This window comes from Chlorocebus sabaeus, chromosome 3 (assembly GCF_047675955.1).
Source record: "Chlorocebus sabaeus isolate Y175 chromosome 3, mChlSab1.0.hap1, whole genome shotgun sequence".
NCBI classification, from domain to species: Eukaryota; Metazoa; Chordata; class Mammalia; order Primates; family Cercopithecidae; genus Chlorocebus; species Chlorocebus sabaeus.
The window spans coordinates 30,840,843-30,866,604 of NC_132906.1; the positions used below are offsets into that span (position 1 = coordinate 30,840,843).

The 25,762-nt window shown below is 43.9% G+C and overlaps 1 protein-coding gene across 2 annotated transcripts in view; it reads right to left on the reverse strand.

Annotated features, from left to right (window-relative positions):
- The window catches only part of CNMD (chondromodulin), a 35,912-nt gene extending 15,583 nt beyond the window's left edge, over window positions 1-20,329 (reverse strand). Inside the window, exons 1-4 of one of the 2 annotated variants that reach the window (XM_007960502.3) lie at window positions 20,124-20,329; window positions 19,530-19,670; window positions 13,742-13,882; window positions 5,006-5,119 (exon numbers count right to left, since the gene is read on the reverse strand). In XM_007960502.3, the coding sequence (XP_007958693.1) occupies window positions 5,006-5,119; window positions 13,742-13,882; window positions 19,530-19,670; window positions 20,124-20,276 (549 nt within the window). In that variant the 5' untranslated portion in view covers window positions 20,277-20,329. The remainder of the gene's footprint in view (window positions 1-5,005; window positions 5,120-13,741; window positions 13,883-19,529; window positions 19,671-20,123) is intronic. The other variant, XM_007960501.3, reaches the window with a different exon arrangement.
- Window positions 20,330-25,762: the final 5,433 nt, after the last annotated feature.

Sequence of the window (25,762 nt, forward strand, 5' to 3'; positions counted from 1 at the left end):
TATATTGGGTGCATATATATTTAGGATAGTTAGCTCTTCTCGTTGCATTGATCCTTTTACCATTATGTAATGCCCTTCTTTGTCTTTTTTGATCTTTGTTGGTTTAAAGTCTGTTTTATCAGAGACTAGGATTGCAACCCCTGCCTTTTTTTTGCTTTCCATTTGCTTGGTAAATATTCCTCCATCCCTTTATTTTGAGCCTATGTGTGTCTTTGCACGTGAGATGGGTCTCCTGAATACAGCACACCAATGGGTCTGGACTCTTTATCCAATTTGCCTGTCTGTGTCTTTTAATTGTGGGATTTAGCTCATTTACATTTAAAGTTAATGTTGTTGTGTGTGAATTTGATCCTATCATTCTGATGCTAGCTGGTTATTTTGCCTGTTAGTTGATGCAGTTTCTTCATAGTGTTGATGGTCTTTACAATTTGGTATGTTTTTGCAGTGGCTGGTACCAGTTTTTCTTTTCCATATTTAGTGCTTCCTTCAGGAGCTCTTGTAAGGCAGGCCTGGTGGTGACAAAATCTCTCCGCATTAGCTTGTCTGTAAAGGATTTTATTTCTCCTTTGCTTATGAGGCTTAGTTTGTCTGGATATGAAATTCTGGGTTGAAAATTCTTTTCTTTAAGAGGTTGAATATTGACCCCCAAATCTCTTCTGGCTTGTAGGGTTTCTGCCGAGAGATCCGCTGTTAGTTTGATGGGCCTCCCTTTGTGGGTAACTTGACCTTTCTCTCTGACTGCTCTTAACATTTTTTCCTTCATTTCAACCTTGGTGAATCTGACGATTATGTGTCTTGGGGTTGCTTTTCTCGAGGAGTATCTTTGTGGTATTCTCTGTATTTCCTGAATTTGAATGTTGGCCTGTCTTCCTAGGTTGGGGAAGTTCTCCTGGATAATATCATGAAGAGTGTTTCCCAACTTGGTTCCATTCTCCCTGTCACATTCAGGTACACCAATGAAACGTAGGTTTGGTCTTTTCACATAGTCCCACATTTCTTGGAGGCTTTGTTCATTCCTTTTCATTCTTTTTTCTCTAATCTCGTCTTCATGCTGTATTTCATTAAGTTGATCTTCAATCTTGGATATCCTTTCTTCCACTTAATGGATTTGGCTATTGATACTTGTGTATGGTTCACGAAGTTCTTGTGCTGTGTTTTTCAGCTCCATCAGATCATTGAATTTCTTCTCTAAACTGGTTATTCTAGTTAGCAATTCCTCTAACCTTTTTTCAAGGTTCTTGGCTTCCTTGCATTGGATTAGAGCATGCTCCTTTAGCTCAGAGGAGTTTGTTATTACCCACCTTCTGAAGCCTACTTCTGTCAATTCATCAAACTCGTTCTCTGTCCAGATTTGTTCCCTTGCTGGCGAGAAGTTGTGATCCTTTGGAGGAGAAGAGGCATTCTGGTTTTTGGAATTTTCAGCCTTTTTGGACTGGTTTTTCCTTGATGTTGGTGACCTTCGGATGGGGTTTCTGTGTGGATATCCTTTTTGGTGATGTTGATGCTATTCCTTTCTGTTTGTTAGTTTTCCTTCTAACAGTCAAGCCCCTCTGCTGCAGGTCTGCTGGAGTTTGTTGAGGTCCACTCCAGACACTGTATGCCTAGGTATCACCAGCAGAGGCTGCAGAACAGCAAAAATTCCTGCCTGTTCCTTCCTCTGAAAGCTTTGTCCCAGAGGGGCACCCACCAGATGCCAGCCAGAGCTCTCCTGTATGAGGTGTCTGTCAATCCCTGCTGGGAGTTGTCTCCCAGTCAGGAGGCATGGGGGATCAGGGACCCACTTGAGGAGGCAGTCTGTCCCTTCGCCAAGCTTGAGTGCTGTGCTCAGAGATCCACTGCTCTCTTCAGAGCCAGCAGGCAGGAACATTTAAGTCTGCTGAAGCTGTGCCTATAGCTGCCCCTTCCCCCAGGTGCTCTGTCCTAGGGAGATGGGAGTTTTATCTATAAGCCCCTGACTGGGGGGCTGCTGCCTTTCTCTCAGAGATGCCCTGCGGGGAGAGGAGGAATCTAGAGAGGCAGTCTGGCTACAGCGGCTTTGAAAAGCTGCAGTGGGCTCCGCCCAGTTTGAACTTCCTGGTGGCTTTGTTTACACTGTGAGGGGAAAACCGCCTACTCAAGCCTCAGTAATGGTGGACGCCCCTCCCCCCACCAAGCTCAAGTGTCCCAGGTTGACTTCAGACTGCTGTGCTGGCAGCAAGAATTTCAAGCCAGTGGATCTAAACTTGCTGGGCTTCATGGGGGTGGGATCTACTGAGGTAGACCACTTGGCTCCCTGGCTTCAGCCCCCTTTCCAGGGGAGTGAATGGCTCTGTCGTGCTGGCATTCCTGGCCCCACAGGGGTATGAAGAAAAACTCCTGCAGCTAGCTCGGTGTCTTCCCAAATGGCCACCCAGTTGAAACCCAGGGCCCTGGTGGTATAGGCACCCAAGGGAATCTCCTGGTCTGCAGGTTGCAAAGACCATGGGAAAAGCATAGTATCTGGGCCGGAAGGCACTGTTCCTCATGGCATGGTCCCTCACAACTTCCCTTGGCTAGGGGAGGGAGTTAGTTCCCCAACCCCTTGAGCTTCCTGGGTGAGGTAATGCCCCGCCCTGCTTTAGCTTGCCCTCTGTGGGCTGCACCACTGTCTAACCACTCCCAGTGAGATGAGCCAGGTACCTCAGTTGGAAATGCAGAAATCACCCACCTTCTGTGTTGATCATGCTAGAAGCTGCAGACTGGAGCTGTTCCTATTTGGCCATCTGTATATATACTTTTATGTATCTCTCAAATTTCCTACAGTAACAAAGTATTTTTTTTTTAAATCAGGGAAAAATATATTTAAAAACCCAGAAAATATACTGCAAACTTACGATTAAATCTAGGTCAGCCATTGTTGGGGAATTAGTCCTTGTAGAAGGCAGGAGAAAACAAGTTCTGGGTCCATTTATAGGGAAAATGGCAAGGATTATAGTTCACTGAAGTCTTCATGACAGAAACTGAGGGATATGACTATAAAAAATGGTAATGCAATAAGAGAAGCTCGAGGGTCAGAACAAAGGAGGTCTTGGTCCCATTTTTATACTTGGTATAACATATTCGCACCGAGAAGATGGCCTTTGATTCTGAACAGCGCAGCTCATAAGGAACCAGCTGGAACACCATCAGGAGAGAATGACCAGAGCAAGGAAGGTCTGGAATACATCTCACAGGATGGATGGCAAACAGAGTAAAAAGAGAAAACAGAGGAATGGTAGCCAGCTTTACAAACTCATAGGTTTGTTTTTTAGCTTTTGTTTTGTTCTGTATTGAGACACCGCCTGCAGCTGCTCCTATGGGGGAGATCAGGCAGTTTCCAAGCACCTTTGCTTACCCATAGTTTTCCTCTTTTGCCTTGAGGGAGCTGATACTTGCTTTACCTCCTCTCAGGGATACTGGGAGGATCAAAGATGATCATAATAAAATTAACAATGAGCAGCAGCCATCTGTCAACCATCAAGTAGATTCAGGGCCATGGGTACTGTATGCATACCCCCAGCTTGCAGATGACAATATCCATAGGGAGTATGAGAGCTGGGATGTAAATCCATGTCTTTCTGACTTCAAAGCCCATTTTCTCTCCACCCTCTCCTGCCACAACTCAAATAAAAGACAATAATCAATGGGACCACTTTGTAAGCCCTAAACCACCATTAAAAGTAAGGTATTATTGTTAAATGTGTCTTTAGAACACTGTATGCAATTCCTAAAGTAAATTTTTTAAAAAATCAAGCTCAAAGACAAGTTATTAATAATAAATGAAAGAAACATGTTTTAAAAACTCACAGGTTTGACACATAGAAAAGGAATTGGATATACGTTGTGTAGCTTCAATGGGCTGAACCTGAACCACTGGGAAGAAGTTGTAGGAGGAGCTATCTCAGCTTAATGTAGGGCAAAACAATTAGAACCACCCTCAGTGAAGCTGGCTGGCGTTGGGGTGGGGGATGAGTGCCCTGTGGCTGCTTTCCAGTGGAAGCTGTGTGATCCGCTATCGTGAGTCCCTTTAATGAAGACTCTATCTTGTGGAGTCCTTTGTGTTTATTGTGGAGTCTCTTTTGGGTTTTTTTTTTGTTTTTTGTTTTTTGTGGGGTTTTTTTTGGGAGATAGGGTCTCATTCTGACGCCCAGCCTGGAATACAGTGCTGCAGTCTTAGCTCCCTGCAGCCTCATTCTCCTGGGCTCAAGTGATCCTCCCACCTCTGCCTCCTGAGTAGCTGGGACTATAGGCACACACCACCACAGCCAGCTAATTTTTTTGTGTTTTTAGTACAGACAGGGTTTTGCTGTGTTGTCAAGGCTTGTCTGAATTCCTGGCCTCAGATGAACTGCCCACCTCAGCCTCCCAAAGTGCTGGGATTACCAGCGTAAGCCACCATGCCTGCCTCTATTGTGGAGTCTTAACCACAGACCAGATAGTTCCCTAACCGCAGGCAAATAAGGCCATATGAGCACCCAGCCCCTTTATGCACTTTAAAATGTGGCTTCCCAAAACGTTTAAATAAGCTATATCACGTGAGAAGAATCCCTTGACCCCAGTAGGACAAAAACAGTTTAAATTCCTTTGGCAGAGAAGAAATAGAATTTACGATCTAGTCATGAACCTATCCAGATACTAGAAACCAAAAGGGTTGTGCCTTTGGGCCGGGCGTGGTGGCTCACTCCTGTAATCCCAGCACTTTGGGAGGCTGAGGCAGGCAGATCACTTGAGGCCAGGAGTTCAGGAAGAGCCTGGCCAACATGGTGAAAGCCCGTATCTACTAAAAATACAAGTGAGTTGGACGTGGTGGCGTGCCTGTAGTCCCAGCTACTTGGAAAGCTGAGACAGGAGAATTGGATGCAGTGAGCCAAAAGCGCCACTGCATTCCAGAGTGAGACTCTGTCTCAATAAAAATAAAAATAAAAACAAAAAATAAAAACCTAAAGGGTTGTGCCTTTGAACAATGTTTGCCAAGCAGTCTCACTGTCTCAGGCATGTTGGTACCCACCAGTTCGGAGGAGATGCTCTGTTTGGTCACGGCGCCCACCTCAGGAATACGAGCCTTCACTTGCGCTTTAATGTAGCACTTCTCTCCTCCAGCAAAACGAATTCCTGTGATGCCCTATGAAACAAAAGTGTATCCATCTCTCTATCCGTTTGTTCATTTATTCCATTTATTGAGTGTCTACTGTGTTCCAGATGCTGTTCTGGGTGCTAGGGATAGGGATGAACAAAAGAAATGGTACTGCCCTGATGGAACTTACCTTTTAGCATTATTTACCAATAATAAAAAACAGCTGAGCAGCCGGGCACAGTGGCTCACGCCTGTAATCTCAGCACTTTGGGAGGCCGAGGCAGGTGGATCACGAGGTCAGGAGATCAAGACCATCCTGGCTAACACGGTGAAACCCTGTCTCTACTAAAAATGCAAAAATGAAAAAAAAAAAAAAAATTAGCTGGGCGAGGTGGTGGGTGCCTGTAGTCCCAGCTACTCAGGAAGCTGAGGCAGGAGAATGGTGTGAACCTGGGAGGCAGAGCCTGCAGTGAGCCAAGATCGCCACTGCACTCCAGCCTGGGCCACAGAGCCAGACTCTGTCTCAAAACAAAAATAAAAAAACAAACAAAAACAGCCAGGCACGGTGGCTCATGCCACCAGAACTTTGGGAGGCCGAGGCGGGCAGATCACCTGAGGTCAGGAGTTTGAGACCAGCCTGGTCACCATGGTGAAACCCTGTAAAAATACAAAAATTAGTCGGGTGTGGTAGCGAGCTCCTGTAACCCCAGCTATTTGGGAGGCTGAGGCAGGAGAACCTCTTGAACCTGGGAGGCAGAGATTGCAGAGAGCCAAGATAGCCACTGCACTCCAGCCTGGGTGACAGAACAAGTCTCTGTTTCAAAAAAACAAAAACAAACAAACAAAAACAGAGATAAAGTCAGATAATAACTGTTATGAAGAAAAATAAGACAGGAATGATGAGGTGGTAATTTAGACAGCATATTCAGGGGAGGTGACTCAGTGAGGGGATGATATTTGAGCTGGGACAGAGTATGTTAGTTATTCCATCTATATTCACAAGCTCAGATGAAATGCCACCTTCTCCATGCAGCCTTCTCTGACCATCTCAGCCTAAGCAGCTATCTTTCCTCTGCTTTCCCATAAGTCCTCCCCTCTTCATTCCTCAACTGGGATAATTACTCAACTATACATAGCCTACTTAGTTATAAGCTTCTTGAGATCAGTATTTGAATCTTTTTTGTTTTCTTTTGGCGACCCCACAAAGGTTCTCGAAAGATGTTGGTCAAATTAATTAATTCTATGAATTCAGAATTTTCCTAAATTACTGAGCCCAGAGTAAACAGTAAAACTTTTTACAGCGCCTGGTCCTGAACTTTCCTTCTATACCTTACCCAAGGACTTGGATTTTTTTTTTTTTTTTTTTTTGTCTCCTGAGAGATATAAACAATATCTTCTCTTGGTCTGCCTAAGACCTGCCTCAAGGGAAACATCAACCTCAAAGCTCCAGTCTTGGCTGACAGCACAGCCCCGGTTCTACCCACAGAGGACATGATGGGTAACAGGATGTTCTGTCCCAAGAATGTTTACTCTCCCCCTGCTGCTGTTAGTTTCAGGAGTAGTGAACCTAAAATAATATTAAAGGCCTACAATTTTTATGGTATAATAATGGAGATACTAGCACAAATCTGAACCTTATCAGTCCTCTGTTGAGTTGAGGCAAGTGTTGGGATGATATAGATACCCTGGGATGGTACCAGGGCCAGTGACAAGGAATGGGGGAAGAAAACACTTAAAATCTAGGGATCCTGGCTCAAGATTCAGCCCTTTACAATGAAGAAGAAAATTAAATGTAAGTCATGCTGGAGGGGATTCATGGATAGCTCTACCTTATGCAGTCCCAGAGCCAGGAGTCCTACAGAAGCTGGTGAATAAGGGACTGCAGAACACAGAAGAAAAGGCTCATTCTTCCTCAAGCTCTTTATTATTTGTCTTGTGGCTTAATTAATCATGTATACATATGTAACTCATTTCACCTATTTCTCCCAGCACTACTGCTCACTCAGAGAGAGACAGGGGCATTATCCCCACTTTATAGAAGGGGAGGAACTCCGAGGCTTACTGCTGAGGCTTGGCTCTCACTGCACCTGAATTCACTGGAGAGGGTTTAAGAACACAGATGCCTGTGCCCCTTCCCGGAGATTCCCATTTGATTGGTTTGCTTTGGGGCCCAGGTATTGGTAGTCTTAAAAACTCCCCAGGTGTTTATAATTTAAAGGGTTGATGCCAGGGTTGAAGACTACCATATGAAAGAGAAAGGTGTTCAAGGTAACAAAGCTTTTAAAATGATTGCAATAACCTTTGGACCCAAGTTTCTTTTTATCCGTGGTTCACAAACCTTCCCTTGTATCAAAAATCCCCTGGGTCCCCAGCAAAACTTCAGAAGTCTTCATTAACAACCACACCTTAACCCACCAAGGAATATCACAGACACCACTGATGCTGCTTACAGCTAAAAAAAAAAAAAAAAAAAAAAAAAAATACAGAGACTATACTGCTGCATGCACCCAGAATCAAAGCCTAAGTGCCCTACCTACCCAACACCAAAAATCCACCCCATGAAAGTAAATTTAAAAAACTGTAATAAGCAACTATTACATCAGATGCACAGATATCAACGCAAGGACACAAGAAGCATGAAAAAGCCATAAAATATGACACTTCCAGAGGAATACAATAATTCTCCAGCAACAGATCACAATCAAAAACAAATTTATTAAATCCCAGAAAAAAATTTAAATATTGATATTAAAGAAGCTCCATGAGATACAAGAGAATACTGAAAAACATGACAAATCAGAAAGAAAATTTAGGATTCAGAAATTTAATAATATGAATATGAAAGAGAAATTTAATAAGGAGATGTATATTATAAAAAAACCAAATAGAAATTATGGAACTGAAGAATTCATTGAATTAAATACAATATACACTTAAAAGATTCAACAATAGAGGCCAGGCACAGTGGCTCACGCCTGTAATCCCAGCACTTTGGGAGGCCAAGGTAGGTGGATCACCTGAGGCCAGGAGTTCGAGACCAGCCTGGCCAACATGGCAAAACCCTGTCTCTCCTGAAAATACAAAATAAAAAAACAAACAAAAAATAGCTGGCCATGGTGGTGCATGCCTATTATCCCAGTTACTCGAGAGGCTGAGGCAGGAGAATTGCTTGAACTCAGGAGGCGGAGGTTGCAGTGAGTTGAAATGGCGCCACCACACTTTAGCCTGGGCAACAGAGCCAGACTCCGTCTCAAAAAAAAAAAAAAAAAAAAAAAAGATTCAACAATAGACTATTTCAAGCATCTCAGAACTTGAAGACAAGTCTTTTGAAATAACCCAGTCAGACAAAAATAAAGAAAAAAGATTTAAAAAGGGCCAATCATAGTGTCTTATGCCTCTAATCCCAACACTTTGGGAGGCTGAGGCAGGAGGATTGCTTGAGCCCAGGAGTTCGTGACCAGCCTGAGCAACATGGTAAGACCCCATTTCTACAAAACAAATTTAAAAATTAGGCAGGTGTGGTGGTGTGTGCCTGTAGTCCCAGCTACTTGGAAGGGAGAAGGATCACTGGTATATACATCTATATATCCACAATGGAATACTATTTGGTCATAGAAAAGAATGAAATCATGTCATTTGCAGTAACATGGATGGAACCGGAGATCACTATGTTAAATGAAAAACAAATGGCACAGAAAGACAAATGTCACATGTTCTTACTCCTATATGGGAGCTAAAAAAGTTGATCTCATGGAAGCAGAAAATGATAGATACCAGAGGCTGAGAAGGGTATATGGGTGGAGCTGGGGAAATGAAGACAGGTTGGTTAATGGGTGGTACAAACATGCAGTTAGATAGAAGAAGTAAGTTCTAATGTTTAATAGCAGAGTGGGATGACTATAGTTAGCAACAGTGTATTATTATATGTTTCAAAGTAGCTATAAGAGATGACTCGTTCCCAACACATAGAAATGAAAACCAAATACCCTATCATTACACATTCTATTCATGTAACAAAATATCACATATAACCCATAAATATATAAAATATTATGTAACAATTTTAAAAAGGCAAATTAAAAAATCACCTGGGCGGGGCGCAGTGGCTCATGCCTGTAATCCCAGCACTTTGGGAGGCCGAGGCGGGAGGATCGTGAGGTCAAGAGATGGAGACCATCCTGGCCAACAAGGTGAAACCCCGTCACTACTAAAAATACAAAAATTAGTTGGGCATGGTGGCGTGCACCTGTAGGCCCAGCTACTCGGGAGGCTGAGGCAGGAGAATCACTTAAACCCAGGAGGCGGAGGTTGCAGTAAGCCAAGATCGCACCACTGCACTCCAGCCTGGCAACAGAACGAGACTCCATCTCAAAAAAAAAAAAAAAAAAAAAATCACTTGGAGGACTTGTTAAACAGTGTTGTACCTCACCCCCAGTTTCCCTTTCAGTAGGTCTGGGGTGGGGCCTAAAATCTGCATTTCTAACAAGCCTTCCAGTGACGCTCCACTGGCAGCCTGAGGAATACACGTGGAGAATAACTGCTTTCTCTTATGCTACCTCCTGTAGGGCCGCTGCTCTTATTTGGCATGTAAATTTAGGACTCATAGTTTGAAAAACAGAAGGCAGGGAGGGAGATGATGCTCCTTATGTGACATTTTCTCTTAACTTCAGACACATCCCCTGAATGTGACATGTGTGGAGGGAACGCTATACAACCGTCACGATATCCCCAAAGGGGAGAGCTGATTCTACTGAAGGATTCACAGCCCTGAATGGGAATCTCGTATTAAGTTGGTTCTGACAGTCGACACACCGCAGCGAGAACTGAAACCCCCATGGGGTGGGAAGTGTGGGAAAGAATTCACACATATTTACCACCATGTCTAGCTAAAATTCCACATCAAGCAGCCAGATATATTAAGAGATTAAATAGAGGGAACTGAAAGAAGCACAAGAAAGCCAAGTAAACCTTCTGTTTTTGCAAACAAACAGGCTTTAGAAGCTAGTGGTAATGAAGAAATTTGCTAGCAAGGGTGATGAGTGAAGAGTCCAAGAATCTAACATTCTTTTTTCAAAAGAGTGAGGTAATCTTACCTTGGCTGCACGTTTTTTTCTTTCTAAAGTATCTCATCTATCTATTTCTATGGCTTAAACCAGAGGTTCCCAAGGATGGTAGGAGTTCCTGTCCCCAAGACAGCACTTTAGAAATCCTTTGAGGAGTTTTTTGTTGTCACAAAGATTGGGGGCACTCCTGACCTTTACTGCACAGGACCCAGGGACGTCAGGTCCTGCAGAGCCTGGGACAGTCCTGAAGAACTAATTGTCCTGGGTTGGAGGAAAAAAAACCTGTTTGTAAATATCAGTGCCTAGCACTCAATGTTGTTTTATATGTATACACAAAGTAATTTTTGGCATAGTCTTAATGTACAACAAATTTCCTAGGAATGCAATTACTGTGAAATGGAGAGAAAACAGTGCTTTTCTTCACTGTTTGAGAAAATTACATAGCATTTAAATTGCCAACACACACTTGTGTCTGTCTGCATTTTGGGCTGTGGCACTGACAGTCATTCAACTACTACTATACTATAAGTATTTGACTTTATGTCTTTTAGTGCATCTGGCTGAACATTTGCATATGAAGTCCATATTTTTAATATAAATTAGTTTCATTTTCTTTTTCCTTTACCTTGTAGTTGGAGGCTGAATTGATAGGTTATGCTGTCTTTACTTTCTCTAGCTTTTTAAATAAAAAATTTCAAATATTCACAAAATTAAAAGAATTATACAGTGAACACCCATATACCCATCAGTTTATTCTTTCAATTTCTAAGGCTTTTTGTTATATAAATGGGGCATTCAGTCTAAGGGGGTTGGCTTAAAGCACAGCGCTGGTGTTTGTGAGAGTATAACTGGAATGTAACTCACACAGCTTGAATGAACTTGGCTTTTCTATCTCTCAGGGTGGAGAGCCTGGAGCACTTTTTTCAGTGCTATCCTTCCTTGGGGGTTGTTTTTTCCCACTGGGTTCTACTAAAATCTTGGTGGGGTCCTGGATGAACCGGGGAGACTGTTCATTTACAATTCAAAACCTCTTATGATCTAGCCCCACCTGTATCCCCATCTTCTTTCCTTCTCCAAGCTGGGCTGAACTGGGCTACTTAGAATTAGAACCCTGGAACAAGCCTGCACATTCGTGTTCACTATTTTCCCCTGGGCCTGGAGAGCCTTCCCCTACCTGTCTGATGGTTGAAATCCTAATCATTCTTCAGGACCTGATTTGGCCATCACCACCTCTGTAAGACCTGCTCCAATCCCCTATTCAGCAAGGATGTTTCCTCTCCATTCATGGCTCATTGGAACACATTTTCCAGGCTAACCTGAAGCTATTTCTGTGTGTGTGTCTGCCTCCTGGACTGAATTGAAGGGTCCTTGAGGGAAGGGTCAATCATTTTTGCATTCCCCCTGCTTAGCACCATCCCTTGCACACAGTATGTCTCAATAAATGCTTCTTGAATTTGACTGTTGATTCAAAATACAGGAGAAAGCAATAGCGTAGGTACCATAGTGACTGATTCATGTGTTTTCAAAAGTCCAGGCTTGTTTAAACCCACAACAGGTTCTATCCATCAAAAAAATGTTCTACTCACCAGTTCTGACTTAGAGAAATGTGGAAGCTATCAAAGAGAATTGATCAGTTTATAAAATATCTGTGGCCCTGTTGGTCTACGAGAACAAAACACAATCGATACCATTATTAGAAAAGAACCAAAGGATTATAAAACAGAAATACAGGTTTGGGATTAAAATATGTTAAAAGAATATTTTTGATACATGAACATCTCAAGAAAGATGAATCTTTTCTTATTCATCTCTGTAGCTCCCTTTGCATATCTTAATATTGTGGCATACCACAGGTATTCAATTTCTGGATTGAATAATGTGTGTTGGGGAGTCACATTTTATTAGTTTATATTGAGTAGTACAAAGAAAAAATGATTTTACCCTATCCTGTGTCTTGCAGTAAAAGCCTTTAATAAGTGCAGAGAAATTATACGTGTGCATTGACCAGAATCATTTGCAAAGCTATGACTAAACAAAGTGCAGCTGGGCACATACAGAGCTGCAGAGGCTGTCCCCAGGGCAGAGATCATTCTGAACATAGTCAGTCAGTCCTTGTCATGATCAAATAATATCTAACATCACAGCAGCTCTAATATTAGCATCTGTTGGGTACTCAAATGGACTTATGAGGTATATTTTGGTACCAACAAGAGGAGTGCTTTCACTCAAATGAAAAGCATCTTTAGCTTTTCTCATCAATCAGAGGAAGATGGGTCGATGAGGTGTTTGTGGACCAATAAACTATCAGAAGAGACATTATATTCAAGAGTCTTTTTTCATTATGAAGTTTCACCTACTCCATCTGCAGATTTAACAGGAGAACACAAATAGTAATGCCTCTTCCTCATCGTAAAACATGAAAGGGCATAAAACATATATGTTGGCCAGGCCAGGCCAGGCGCGGTGGCTCACGCCTGTAATCCCAGCACTTTGGGAGTTCAAGGCGAGCAGATCACGAGGTCAGGAGATGGAGACCATTCTGGCTAACACGGTGAAACCCCGTCTCTACTAAACATACAAAAAAATTAGCAGGGCGTGGTGCCGGGCGCCTGTAGTCCCAGCTACTCAGAAGGCTGAGGCAGGAGAATGCCGTGAACCCGGGAGGCGGAGCTTGCAGTGAGCCGAGATCCCGCCACTGCACTCCAGCCTGGGCCACACAGCGAGACTCCATCTCAAAAAAAAAAAAAAAAATTTATGTTGACCAACAGGAAATTCGGCCTGGAGTGACACTTTGGTTTGCAGATGTACACTGAAACACTGCTGCACAGCTTAATGTCTCAAATTGCCTGTAAATGAAATTTTTGTTAAAAAATCAAAACAGTCTCTCCTCTTCAAAGGAAGTGTGACTGTTTTATCTCTAATATGCTATGGTCAGAAAACATATGCTATAATAGGAGAATTTGCTCATGGTAATTTTCCGGATTAAATAGGAAATCGGAATTGAGAAAAGTGTGTAAATAGATCCCACTTGTTGCTGATGAGATTATTAGGTCATTAAAATTTCCCTGTACTTCAGAAATTTAAATTTCAAATCTCACAACATTCTTGGATAGTTTTGAGCATTTCATTCATCATGTTACAGAAATTCGCTTGAAAAGAAGTAGCTCCTTCAAGTCTTTCTGCCAAGACTTTATATAATTCTAAGAAGAACTTGTTCTTTTCAGTGCTATGGTTTTTTTTTTTTTTTCCACATTTAAAAATCAAGTTTTATTTTGATTTCCAGGAAATACCTTTAATTTCCTAGAAGTAAAAAAAATTTTTCAAAACAGCTAAATCCTTATGTACATGAATTCAATGAAGGTGGTTCTTTTTGGTTTTGGTATCTTACAACTGAAGTGTTGTTTTTTCTTTTGCAAATATGAAGGACAAAGTTTGGTCCTTTCTCAAAGGGAATATGCTATATGACATATATGGATTAGTGGCATTACAGCTGCTATAAAGAACAGTTACCGTTTGGATGTGTGTGAGAAATGCTGCTTCTCCATGAATTAGAAAAGTCCCCCAGGCTTGCCTGGTTAAACTCTGTAAATGCATGAAATATACTTACATTCTGGAAATCATTAACTTCAATTGCTTCTTCAGCTCCACTTCCCATTTTAAAGGTCTCCAAGTTGTTCCCAGCGTCTATTTCCATTGACCCATCTTGTAATTTCCCATTGATACTCATGGTGTAATGGACATTGTAAATCTGAAAGTGAGCATAAGAGTTAGTGATGTTTTCTTTTTTGAGCAATTCAGGGCTTGTCTTTAGAACGGCAGTGTATGAGGTAGCGTCCATATGTTTCAGAGATACTTGGGATAGTCCTTAATAATAATACATTTATATATGAAGACTTCATTCATAGAGCAATCAGTTAATGCAATGATTTCCTTAAAAACACCTTACGAGTAAAACCTTTGGTTGTCTCTGACACCTATTCCAATAGCTCAGTAATTTGCAATGCTGGCTGTACTTTAGAAGCATCTGGGTAGACTCTCTGGGTACCATGCCTGGGTTTCACCCTGGACAAATCAAATCAGAAGCTGTGGGGAGGGCGCATGGGCATAGGTCTTTCTTATTCTAAAGCTCAACTCTATTATGCAACTGGGTTGAGAACTATTGATGGATAAATGGAAATTGAGGAGGCAGAAGGTTAACTGGACTCCCAGCTGAATACATCTGCAGTGGCACCTCAATTTCACAAGTTGTTTTCATCCTTTGGTCAAGATTAGGCATGGAGTGCCTTAGGCATATGGTATATGGTATTAGGTATATGAAAAGGACTGCAGACAGGACCAGGGTACGCTTGATATAGAGCAGCATGTGTGGAGAGGAAGGCCAATGTGCACGTTTGTTTCAGTTCAAAACAGTAGTACTCCCTGAACGACTTTATGGGGCAGGCCCATGGTGCTGTAGGGCATTTTGTTATGAGATGTGTGGGGTGTGTGGAAGAGGGGAAGGGACCTGGCACTGCAGAACAGCACCGGTCCAGGAATCAGGAAAACAGGTGGCCACACCACTCATCTCTGGATCTTGTGAGTTGCCACGAGTGTAGAATGAAGTTGGACCTCATAGGTGGCTTTCATCCGTGTATTTAGAACTGTTGGGATCTCATGGGCATGACCTAGAGGTGAGGATGGCACTGTAGCACTCTGTTCTCTCCTGTCCATCCACAGTCTAACCAGAGTGGCTCTGCTTTTTCTGTCTTATGTGTTGCATTTCTGACTAACATTTTGTTAGAAAGACAAATTTCAACACTTAAAACATTTTTTTTTTACGTTTGCCACTAATTAGCCGACCCAAAAGGCTCAGACACCTGATTACTGCACTGGTTTCAAAATAACTCAGATGCTGCTCCTGCTCAGTGTGCTGCTGTCCCGGTAGACCTTTCTGTGTGTCGGGGCTAGGAGGTGGGTTTGTTTTTTGGATTTAGATGCATATGGATGTATATCTATATATCTTACATATATTACATATCTTACATATAAATTGTAAATGTATATGTACACATATATATAAATCCTTAAAGGGGAGGAGTGAGAACTGATGAAAAACTGTTGCTACTTAATGTCAGGTCAGCCAGTCAAAACTGCAAATAGCTCAGATCCAATTCAAGTCTGATTTTTCTTCCTCATTATGAAAAGTGACTGCTACGTGCACAAACACTGGAAAAAGGATCTGTTACTGTTGGATCTATTTCTTGCAGAAGACTCATTATTACAAGACCCACAGTGCACTATTTTATTATCAGCAGGGATACAGAAATGGCTTTGCTATCCAGCACCCTTTTAGGAACAGCATTCATTCAGCAGGACAGAAAATACCAGTGTCCTGTTTCAGCTCAACCATCCCTCATCACCCCTCCTTCCCTGTCTCTGTCTGAGGAACTTAGATGTCTGCAATTTACTGTCTCCTAGCCTTCCCTGATCACAAGAACCACTCCTAGGGGTTCTGATTTAGTGGAGCTAGAGCACAGCCCACCAGTCTCTTTTCCCCTTGCCCCTCAGGTGGCCCTTATGATCAGCCAGGTTTGGAAAACCTGTTTTCTTTGGCTGTGAGACTCCTGCAGGTGAGGTTTGGAAAGCAGGCTCTGTTCTGTCCGGTGCTCTCTGAGCAGCCAGTGTTCATATGGGTCAGTGACAACTGTCAGAAGGAGCCTGGCAGGCAACACCCATGTGAGTGTCTTCCACTCATGTGACAAGAGGTTTGTTTTTGTTTTTTGTTTTTAAGAACATTGCACATAAGCTTTTACTAGTGAAGCAATGCAACATTTAAGAACATAACCATTTCTAAATTCTTAGCAGTTCTTAAGGAGACAAGGTTGTCACACTAAAAGGGTGGTCTGTGGTCTGAATTTCACATTCCTCCACCACTACCTCTGGCTGTCTTCTCTCCAACAAAGCCTCCCTAACTAGGTGCAGGGGTGTCCAATCTTTTGGCTCCCCTGGGTCACAAATGAAGAAGAAGAATTGTTTTGGACCGTACATAAAATACACTAACACTAACGATAGCTGATGAGGTTTTTTTTAAAAAAATCTCATAATGTTTTAAGAAAGTACGAATTTGTGTTGGGTTGCATTCAAAACCGCCCTGGGCCTCATGCAGGACAAGCTTGACGTAGGGCAGCTGCAGCCCACCTTTTTTTTTTTTTTTTTGAGATGGAGTCTTACTCTGTCACCCAAGCTGGGGTGCAGTAGCAAAATCTCGGCTCACTGCAACCTCTGCCTCCCAGGTTTAAGCCATTCTCCTGCCTCAGCCTCCCAGGGAGCTGGGACTACAGGCATGCGCCACCATGCCTGGCTAATTTTTTTGTATTTTTAGTAGAGATGGGAGTTCACCATGCTGGCCAGGCTGGTCTTGAACTCCTGACCTCAAGTGATCATCCTGCCTCGGCCTCCCAAAATGCTGGGATTACAGACCTGAGCCACCATGCCCAGCCTGCAGCCCACCTTTTATGTGCACCGCGCCATCTGCATGGGGACAGCAGTGAAAAGCTCATGCCCTCTTGAAGCTACTGGGGGAGGTTGTGGGGGGAGGAGGCAGTCCAGTTTCTAATATACTAGACTGAGCTAGGGATGAGGCTGGGCTGTTGGAGCAGCATTTACCTTATCTGCTCTAAGTCCATGGAACTGTGGACACCCAAGGATATTTTTATCCAAATAAGATGAAATTTATTATTTCCCAAAATTCTGCTCAATATGGTGCCTTTACAGCCAAGAATATTTGCTAATGAGTTTTTAACAAGGCCTACATTCTATAAGATTAATTACATGTTTGGGAAAATGTCTAGAAAAATTAGTCTGAGAAGAAAGGCCCCAAGCAATGATCTCCTTCCCTCATCCCACAGGGTGGGGTTGTCAGTTATCTCACACTGGTGGAAATTTCCCATATTTCAGTGCCTTGTTCCATTTACAATCATGTGGATGAAAAATGGCCTCAATATTGGAGCCCAGTTCAGTTGTACCCTGATTATTAGTACTCCGGTGCTTCATAGTCCTCCAACTAAATTTCAGTAAACCTGTCATAAGGGGATTTACCCACATGAAAGGTGAATTACAGTTGGTTCTCCTCTATAAACCAATACAGAGGAGCCGAGGCACAGATAATCCCCAAAGAGTGGATAATCCATCTGGTATGACAAGTCTTTCTGTTTGACAGAGACTTACCTTTTTTGATTACATTTTGTCTGAGCTATCTAGATTTGTATTCAGGCAAAGAGACCTATGTATGTGCTATGCCTAGATGGTGCCAAAGTTACTCTATTTAGTATTTTGTGATTTGTTTTTCATACTTAAGTCATATGGATCAGGGAGAGAAAAACTATCGTGATTTTCTTCATTCTCCTGTCCGTATAGGATATAGTAATAACTTTGATTGTTGGCAATAAAATGTGCGTCACTGTTCCTCTGAATTCTTAGAATTTAATACTGCTCTCCTGAACCAGACAACCAATCATCTTGCAGTCAAGTAAAAGATATGAAAAAAGGGAGTTGTGCTTATTCAGTATGATTGTTTAATCTCTCTTTTTAGAAGCTTGTCAGTTAGTGAAGTTTACCTTGAATAATTAAATGCCAAGTGGTATTCATTTTAAAATATATATCATGTCCAGAATCTTTACCCAAAAAAAGCATGGCTATTTTTATCCCCCATTGACCTATACCACTGAGGCTTTGTTATTTAAAAGATAGCATTTTAAATGCTATCTACAGGCGGTGGCTCACGCCTGTAATCCCAGCACTTTGGGAGGCAGAGGCAGGCAGATCACGAAGTCAGGAGATCGAGACCATCCTGGCTAACACGGTGAAACCCCTTCTCTACTAAAAATACAAAAAATTAGCCGAGCGCAATGGCGGGCGCCTGTGGTCCCAGCTACTCGGGAGGCTGAGGCAGGAGAATGGAGTGAACCCGGGAGGCGGAGCTTGCTTGCAGTGAGCCGAGATGGCACCACTGCACTCCAGCCTGGGCGACAGAGCAAGACTCCCGTCTCAAAAGAAAAAAAAAAAAAAAAAAGATACTGTTTACATTCTAAAACCACAGAATTTCCCAAAGAGATGACAATCTAAACCCCGCTATTAATGGAGATGTAGATATTGAAATCATTCTCTTATTCACATTTGCTGTTTCAAACATGAGCATCTGGCCCAGCTTCTATATTTAAAATACAAATACATTAAGGCACTTTTCAAATACCCACAAAATACAGTGCAATTCAGATCTTACAAATCGATGCTTGTAAATTTGATATAGTCTCTAAAACAGACTCGGTGCTAAATGGCATGCTTATCTACATTAGACATTTGAGTTAAAAATACAAATTATGCAGTGACTGCAGAAGATGTGATGTGTAAAATGGTTGAATTGCTTTCAGCACCATTTTCTGTAAGTACTGGAATTCGTTCATGCTTTGCATTTCATGGTAGGAGAGAGAGGAAAAAACAGCAATCACCGATCCTCTGAGGATAGTGATTATGAAAGAACCCTTTGTGTGTGCCCTGGAGATGGAATTCTTTTCCATTAGTCGAAATAAGCTTATACCAGACCTGGCAGTGGTCATCAAGATAAAATGCCCCCTTTTACATAGGTGAACACATTCAGAGTATTTAGAGAACACACTGGAGCTCTGCCCAGTCAACTTAGAGGCAGTCTTTATACTCCTCGAGAGCCATGGAGCTTTAAAATAAATAGTTGCATACAAAGAAAGTAGGACAGCAGTCAGTAAAACACCTACTATTAAATCACATGTGATGACTAGGCCAGAATTAATTGTTAAATAGATTTTCCACCTTTAAGGAAGTTAGACTTTTTGTTTGTTTGTTGTTTTTGTTTTTGTTTTCCAGAGAGAGAAGGGAATGTTCATGGCTAGGTCACAGAAAAACCTTCTGAAAGGCAAAAATTCCTTCCCAATGGGTCTGAATATGGGTCTGAGTATTCCTCCACTATCTTTGTCCTGGATTTTACATCCATAGCCTTTCTCAGCAGGCAGAGGCCTTTGAGATCATCCAGTTCCATTTTTTCCCTTAAGGAGGAGTACACTGAGGCCAAAAGGTAAGGTGCCTTCCCCACTGTCGCGCCACTGCTTAGCGGAAGATGCCCGAAAACGGCCTTTCTCGGACCGTCCACTGCATTCTCCCCTACTCTACGCTTCAATCTTCTCCCGTGAAACCTTCACTTGCTTTTCTACAAAGTTGACCTAAGGCGGAAAGTTGCGTGCCACAGTGGGACCGGAGAGGGGAGCTCACGCTGGCCCCGAGGGGTCCTGCGGCAGCCGCGCGCCCCTCGCCGGCCCGCGCTTGGGCTCCCCCTAGGGGCACCGTGGGCAATACGGGTGTCCCCGCGCGCCGCCCTCTGGACTTACGTGACTGTCGCTCCCCTTCCAGAAGTAGAAGGCCCCGATGGCCCCGAAGAGCAGCAGCACCGCCCCTGAAATGAGGACCACAGCTCCCACCTTGAGCAGCCGCGCGGGGCTGGAAGGCTTCACCGTCACCGTAGCGTACGCCTGCGGACCGGGGCGGGAGAGGGACCGTCACGTTTGTGCCGCCCGCACCTGCGCCCCGCGCGCACCCGGGCCCACGCGGTGGCCCCCAGGGAGTGGGGAGTCGGGCGGGAAACAGCTCGCCCGGGCTCCTACGGGTGCCCCTTTCGCCGCGCTCCCTCCCGAGGGTCCTTTGCAGTCGGGCGAGGAAGTGCGGTGAGCAAACCTCGCAACGCGGGGCCTTCGCCCCAGGACCTCCACCCTCCACCGGCCACGGGACGCCCCTCCGTACCTGCCTGTGGATGCCGTGCCCCCTGCACACTCATACGCGTGGGGCGACACCCCACGCACACATTTGGAACCCAAATTTATCCCCCCCGCCAACATACTCATTCGGTGGCACGCATCCCTGAGTCGGAACTGTGGAACCAGACACTCACCCCGGGCCCTGCGTGTGGAATCCCTGGCGGTACTCACCGGGGGGCTGCAGAATTCCACGTCATCAGGTCCTACCAGGGCAATGGGAACTTTGTCGGAGTTCTCTGTCATGGTTGCGGCAGGAGGAGCGAGGCACTCGCAGACTCCCTGGGCGCCCTGAGCTCTGTCCCGCTGCCCCGACGTGCAGGGCATTTCAACGCCGCGCGCACACAGGGTGCACGGTCCCGCCTGGGCCAGCCCAGCGGTCCCCACCCCTTCCAGGGCCTCACCTCTCTCCTCCCTTCTCTCTCCTGCCGCGGGCAGCTAGTCCTGCACTCCCGGGTGCCCCCTTTTCTCCTCACTCTATCCTGTCTACTGACCCCCAAACAGCATCCCGGTGACTCTGAATGTGTGAGGGTGGTTGCGTCCCTCAGAGCGGGATGCTGAATCCTGGGACCCAAAGAAATACTCAAGTGCCAGAGCAACTAGCCATGCACCGAGGATGGTCTTAGAATGTCAGCGGACTCTGCTGTGACACCTGGCTGGAGGCCATTTCCCGCAGGGTCTTTGTATGTGTGTGTTGGGGTGGGGGTGGGGGAAAGATGGCTCATGGAAGGTGAAGGAGAAGACAGCAGAGTGGTGCAGGTGGACAGGAGACACTGGCCTAAGAGTGTCAGGGTTAGGCCACCTTCTCACTGGCCTGGCATTGCTGGATGGCCCCTGGGACTGGAAAACGGAGCAGGGTCTTGGAGATGGCTCCTTGCCACCAATTTTTCTAGGGGATGGGTACACCTGCAGCAAAAGTGAGAGCTAAGTAGAGCAGGGCTGGAGGGAAGGAGTTTGGGAGACCAGAATAAAAGTACACGCTGGTTGGTTGAATAAATTAAATAAGTGCAAACAAAAGCAACAATGGCAAAGCGCGCGCGCACACACACACAAAGATAACTGATGTGTCCAAAGGAATAACACAAATATATATATGTGTGTGTGTGTATATATATGTATATATGTGTATATATATGTGTGTGTGTATATATATATAAAATTTTCACTTTTGGAAATGCCATCTTCCAGTTCCAGGATACATGGTACTTCATTTGGATCCAGGCTTCCTTAATTCACGTTCAATTCTAGCTTTGTGCAGAGCCCTCTGGTGAGGTGTAAGTGAGAAGCACTGGTGAATGGGAGGGATTGAGGCTTCCCCAAAGGGCAGCGGGAGATTGCATGTGCAGGACTGCAGAAGGAAAAAGTGTTGAAGAATCATCCAAGACACATGATAAAGAGTGAGGTGACAAGCATGATGACCTGGAGCTGGGAAGGAGGGCAGAAGTGGAGGAGATGACTTTCACAGAAGAATTATAGGACTTGGCAACTCCTGGGCTGTGGGAATTGGAGGATTCAGACCTAGGAGGATTGGGAGAGTGATAGGAACCCCAGGGAAGTGAAAAAGTTGGAAGGAACAGTTTTAGATATGTTGAGCTTGATGTGGAGATGAAAAGTAAAAGAACCAAGGAAACATGCTGAGCCTGCCTTGGACTCAGCTATGGAAATAACTGTCTGCGCATCACACTAGACTTAAGGTGCTTGGAAAAAACTCCAGCAAGATCTTCTGCCAGGGCTCATCCCTGGGGAACTGCTGAGGCAGAGTTCAAAGATCTCTTCACAAGGGCATTCTTCACAGGAATTTTGGTGAAGGAATAAAAGAAGTAACCGTCAGAGAGGTGGGAGATGGTGCAATATAAAGTAGTACATGTAATTTTTAAAGGCACATTCAAAAAGGGTGGGTCAGCATTGTCAAATGCTGAAAAAAAAAAAAAAAAATGAGCACAGAGAAAGGCCTTGGAAGGGCACAACCAGGAGGCCATGGGGAACCAGCAAGACAATAGTTCCATTTGCCTCCCTGGACACAGAAGACACATTGCAAAGGATTACAGAGTAATTAAAAATATTTGCAACTTATACCACAGACAAGGAACTAGTTTTCTTGTATAGTGTTTTCCTAGGAAAACCAAAAGACCAAAAATGTAGTAGAAAAAATGGGCAAAGAATGGAAACAGAGAGTTGGTGAAACAAAAAGTACAAAGGGCTCTTAAATGTAAGAAGAATGCACAACAGCATTGTTTTGCCTACTTTTTCTTTTCTTTTTTTGAGACAGAGTCTTGCTCTGTCACCCAGGCTGGAGTGCACTGGTGCGATCTTGGCTCACTGCAACCTCCACCTCCCGGGTTCAAGTGGTTCTCCTGCCTCAGCCTCCAAAGTGGCTGGTATTACAGACGCCAGCCACCATGCCTGACTAATTTTTCTATTTTTAATAGAGATGGGGTTTCACCATGTTCGCCAGGCTGGTCTTGAACTCCTGACCTCAAGTGATCCGCCCACCTTGGCCTCCCAAAATACTGGGATTACAGGCATGAGCCGCCACGCCCGGCAACAACTGCATTCATACAAGGAAATGCAAATTAAAAGTAGATTGGTTCACTGGAAAAACATAAAAACACTTGTTAAAACAATCTGTTGAGGAATATGAGGGGCAGTGAATTTATGGACTACTGTAGTGGGTGAATTGGTACAACTTCTATGGAGAGCAATTTGATTCCAAAATGCAAAGTGCTGTTTCGTTTCTATGAATTTATCCTACAGATGCACTCACAAGGGTGGAAAAATCCTGTATGTGCAACGATGCTCACTGCAGCATGTTTGTTAGAACAAAGCACGAGTAATATCCTCAATGTCCAGAGTAGAGAATTTATGATCCATTCTCACCATGGGGCTTTGGCAGCCCTTTAAAAGAATGAGGCAGCTTTGGATATTGTGGTGTAGATAGAACACTCTCTAAGATACTTTAAGTGAAAAAAGCAAAAGGTAGAAAATGCGTAGAAATGCTTCCATTTGTATAAAGAAACACAAACAAGAATAAATGTAAGTATATGCTTTCTGGAAAGACAAACAAGATGCTGGTAGTGGGGGTTGCCACTGAGGAAAATGTGAAGCTTGGGGAGACCAGTAGAAAGAAGATGCTTAACTGTGAACCTTCTGGAATGTTTTGAATTCTATATTGTGAACACGTATTAGCTACTCAGGAATTGAGTGAATAAAGCACTAAATAACAGTGAGTAGGTGGGGAGGAAGTGAATGCTACAAATGGAGACAATTCTTTCAAAAACTTTCAACTTGAGGGGAAGAAGGATGAATCTAAGGAGGTTAGATGAGGGGAGTTAGAGGATCAAGGAAGGTACCACCTTCCCTTGATGAACCTTGAGAAGGAGAGAAGGACTTGAGGAAATGAGTGGTGAGTGGATACTTTGAGGCCAAACAGACATTGACGAGAGGTCGAGGAATCAGGGGAAATGCAAGACCTTGTCTCATTCATACATTTTAAACACATAATATACAGAAAGTAGCTGACCAGGGCGTGAGGGGTGACGAGTGGGTATGGAGATCAGTTGCCTCCTCTGAGCACATTCTCCTAAAGTGGCATATTTTCAACAACTTTAAGGTGGTGTGTTCACATGATGATGGTTATAGATAATGAAAAGGCAGTAGAAAAAGCAGTAAGGGAGCAAGACTGGGAGGCTCACTGCTGTGGTTTGAATGTGTTTCTCGAAATTCATGTGCTGGAAACTGAATTCCCAATGCAGGTGTCGAGAGCTGGATATTTAAGAGATGATTAGGTCATGAGGGGTCTGCCTTTGTGTGAAAGGATTAATTCCACTACTGCAGGAGTGGGTTAGTTATTGTGAGAGTGGGTTCCTGATAAAAGGATGAAAGGAGTTCGGCCCCCTTTCCCTTTCTCACATGGGCATGTGTTCTCTTGCCCTTCCACCTTCTGCCACGAAGGCCCTCATCAGGTACAGCACCTTACTCTTGGACTTCCCAGCTGCCAGAACCATAAGCCAAATAAACTTGGTTTATAAATTAACTGGCCTGTGGTATTCTGTTTTAGCAGCACAAAATGAACTTAGACACTCGTGAAGAATGAAATCAAAGGGGTGCCCCCTGTCACAGGCTTGCTTTCCTCCACCCACCTTGCTGCTGGGCCCACCCGTAGGCTCATTCTCTGGAGGTTATAACCCAACTCTGCTCTCAGGCACTGTGCCAGGTCTGGGCACACAGTATTGAGCAAATGAGATATGGCTCCTGCTCTTGATGAGCTTATAGAATAGTGGAAAATATGGTGATTAAGCAGGTAATCACAAAATATGATGTCATTGCATTTGTGACACACAGTATGAGGAAAAAACATAGGCTACACTAAGATCATATAACATCTAATTTACCCTGAGTGGGGAAGGGGGAAAGCACCTGAAGAAGTGTAATTTAGGTTGAAAACTGAGAGCAGAGGAATTTTCCAGATGGGAAATAGAATTTTCCAAATGTGAAAGGAGATGGGTGAAAGGGTGTGGGAAATGTGGAGGGACAGCGTATTAGAAGGCCATGAAGTGGTAGTTTGGCATTGGAAAAGGGAAAGCTAGATTGTAGAGAACAAAAGAAAGAGTGGCCAGAGATGACTCTACAGAGAGAGACAGTTACCTCGGCTAATAAAGTCTTCCAGGCTATGTTAAGAATTTTGAAAACTTTCCTTTTAGTATTGGGAAGTCATTAAGGGCTTTAAAGCCGTGGAATGGTATGATCTGGTTTGCATTTAAAAAATATCATTTTGGCCACTGTGGAGTAGAATAATCAAACTGGAGTGGGTGAAATAGAAGGGGTAGTTTTTTTAATTTTACTTTTTTTTTTTTTCTTTTGAGATGGAGTCTCTCTCTGTTGCCTAGGCTGGAGTACAGTGGCATGATCTCAGCTCACTGTAACCTCTGCCTCTTGGGTTCAAGCAATTCTCCTGCCTCAGCCTCCCGAGTAGCTGGGATTACAGGCGCTCGCCACCACACCTGGCTAACTTTTGTATTTTTAGTAGAGACGGGGTTTCACCATGTTGGCCAGGCTGGTCTGGAACTCCTGACATCAGGTAATCTGCCCGCCTTTGCCTCTCAAAGTGCTGGGATTACAGGAGAGAGCCACCATGCCTGGCCTTATTTTAATTTTTTAAAGCCAGGGTCTGGCTCTGTTGCCCAGGCTGGAGTGTAGTAGTGGGATCAAGGCTCACTGAAACCTTGAACTCCTGAGCTCAAGTGTTCCTCCTGCCTTAGCTTCCTACAGGCATGCACCATGCCTGATTAATTAATATACACATATATTTATCTTGTAAAGGTAGTGTCTCGTTGCATTGGCTAGGCTGGTCTTGAACTGCTGGCCTCAATCGATCCTCCTCCCTTGGCCTTTCAAAGTGCTAGGATTACAGGCATGAGCCACTGAACCTGGCCAAGAGTAGACCCTTTAGGAGGCTCTTGCAGTGGTCCAGACAAGAGATGATGTCGGTCTGAACTAGAATAATTGTAAGTGATACAGATGGGAAGAAATGTTAATCTGAAGGAGTCCATTAGGATTTCAGATCCGTGCTGCAGGAGGTAGAATCAACATGCTCTGGAGACTGGCTGAGTGTGAGGTGAGTGAGGGAGGAAGTCAGGATGACTGGATGAGTTTTGGACGTGTTAAGTTGAAGAGCTGTGAAAATTCAAGTGCAGATGTTGTACTTGATAGTGTCAGTAAATAAGCCAAGAAGACCATCTGCTGAGACAAAGAGGCTGGAGCAGCCAGCAGGGTTTAGGGAGTGTGGGAGAAGTTGTTATCAGTTGCATGAGGAA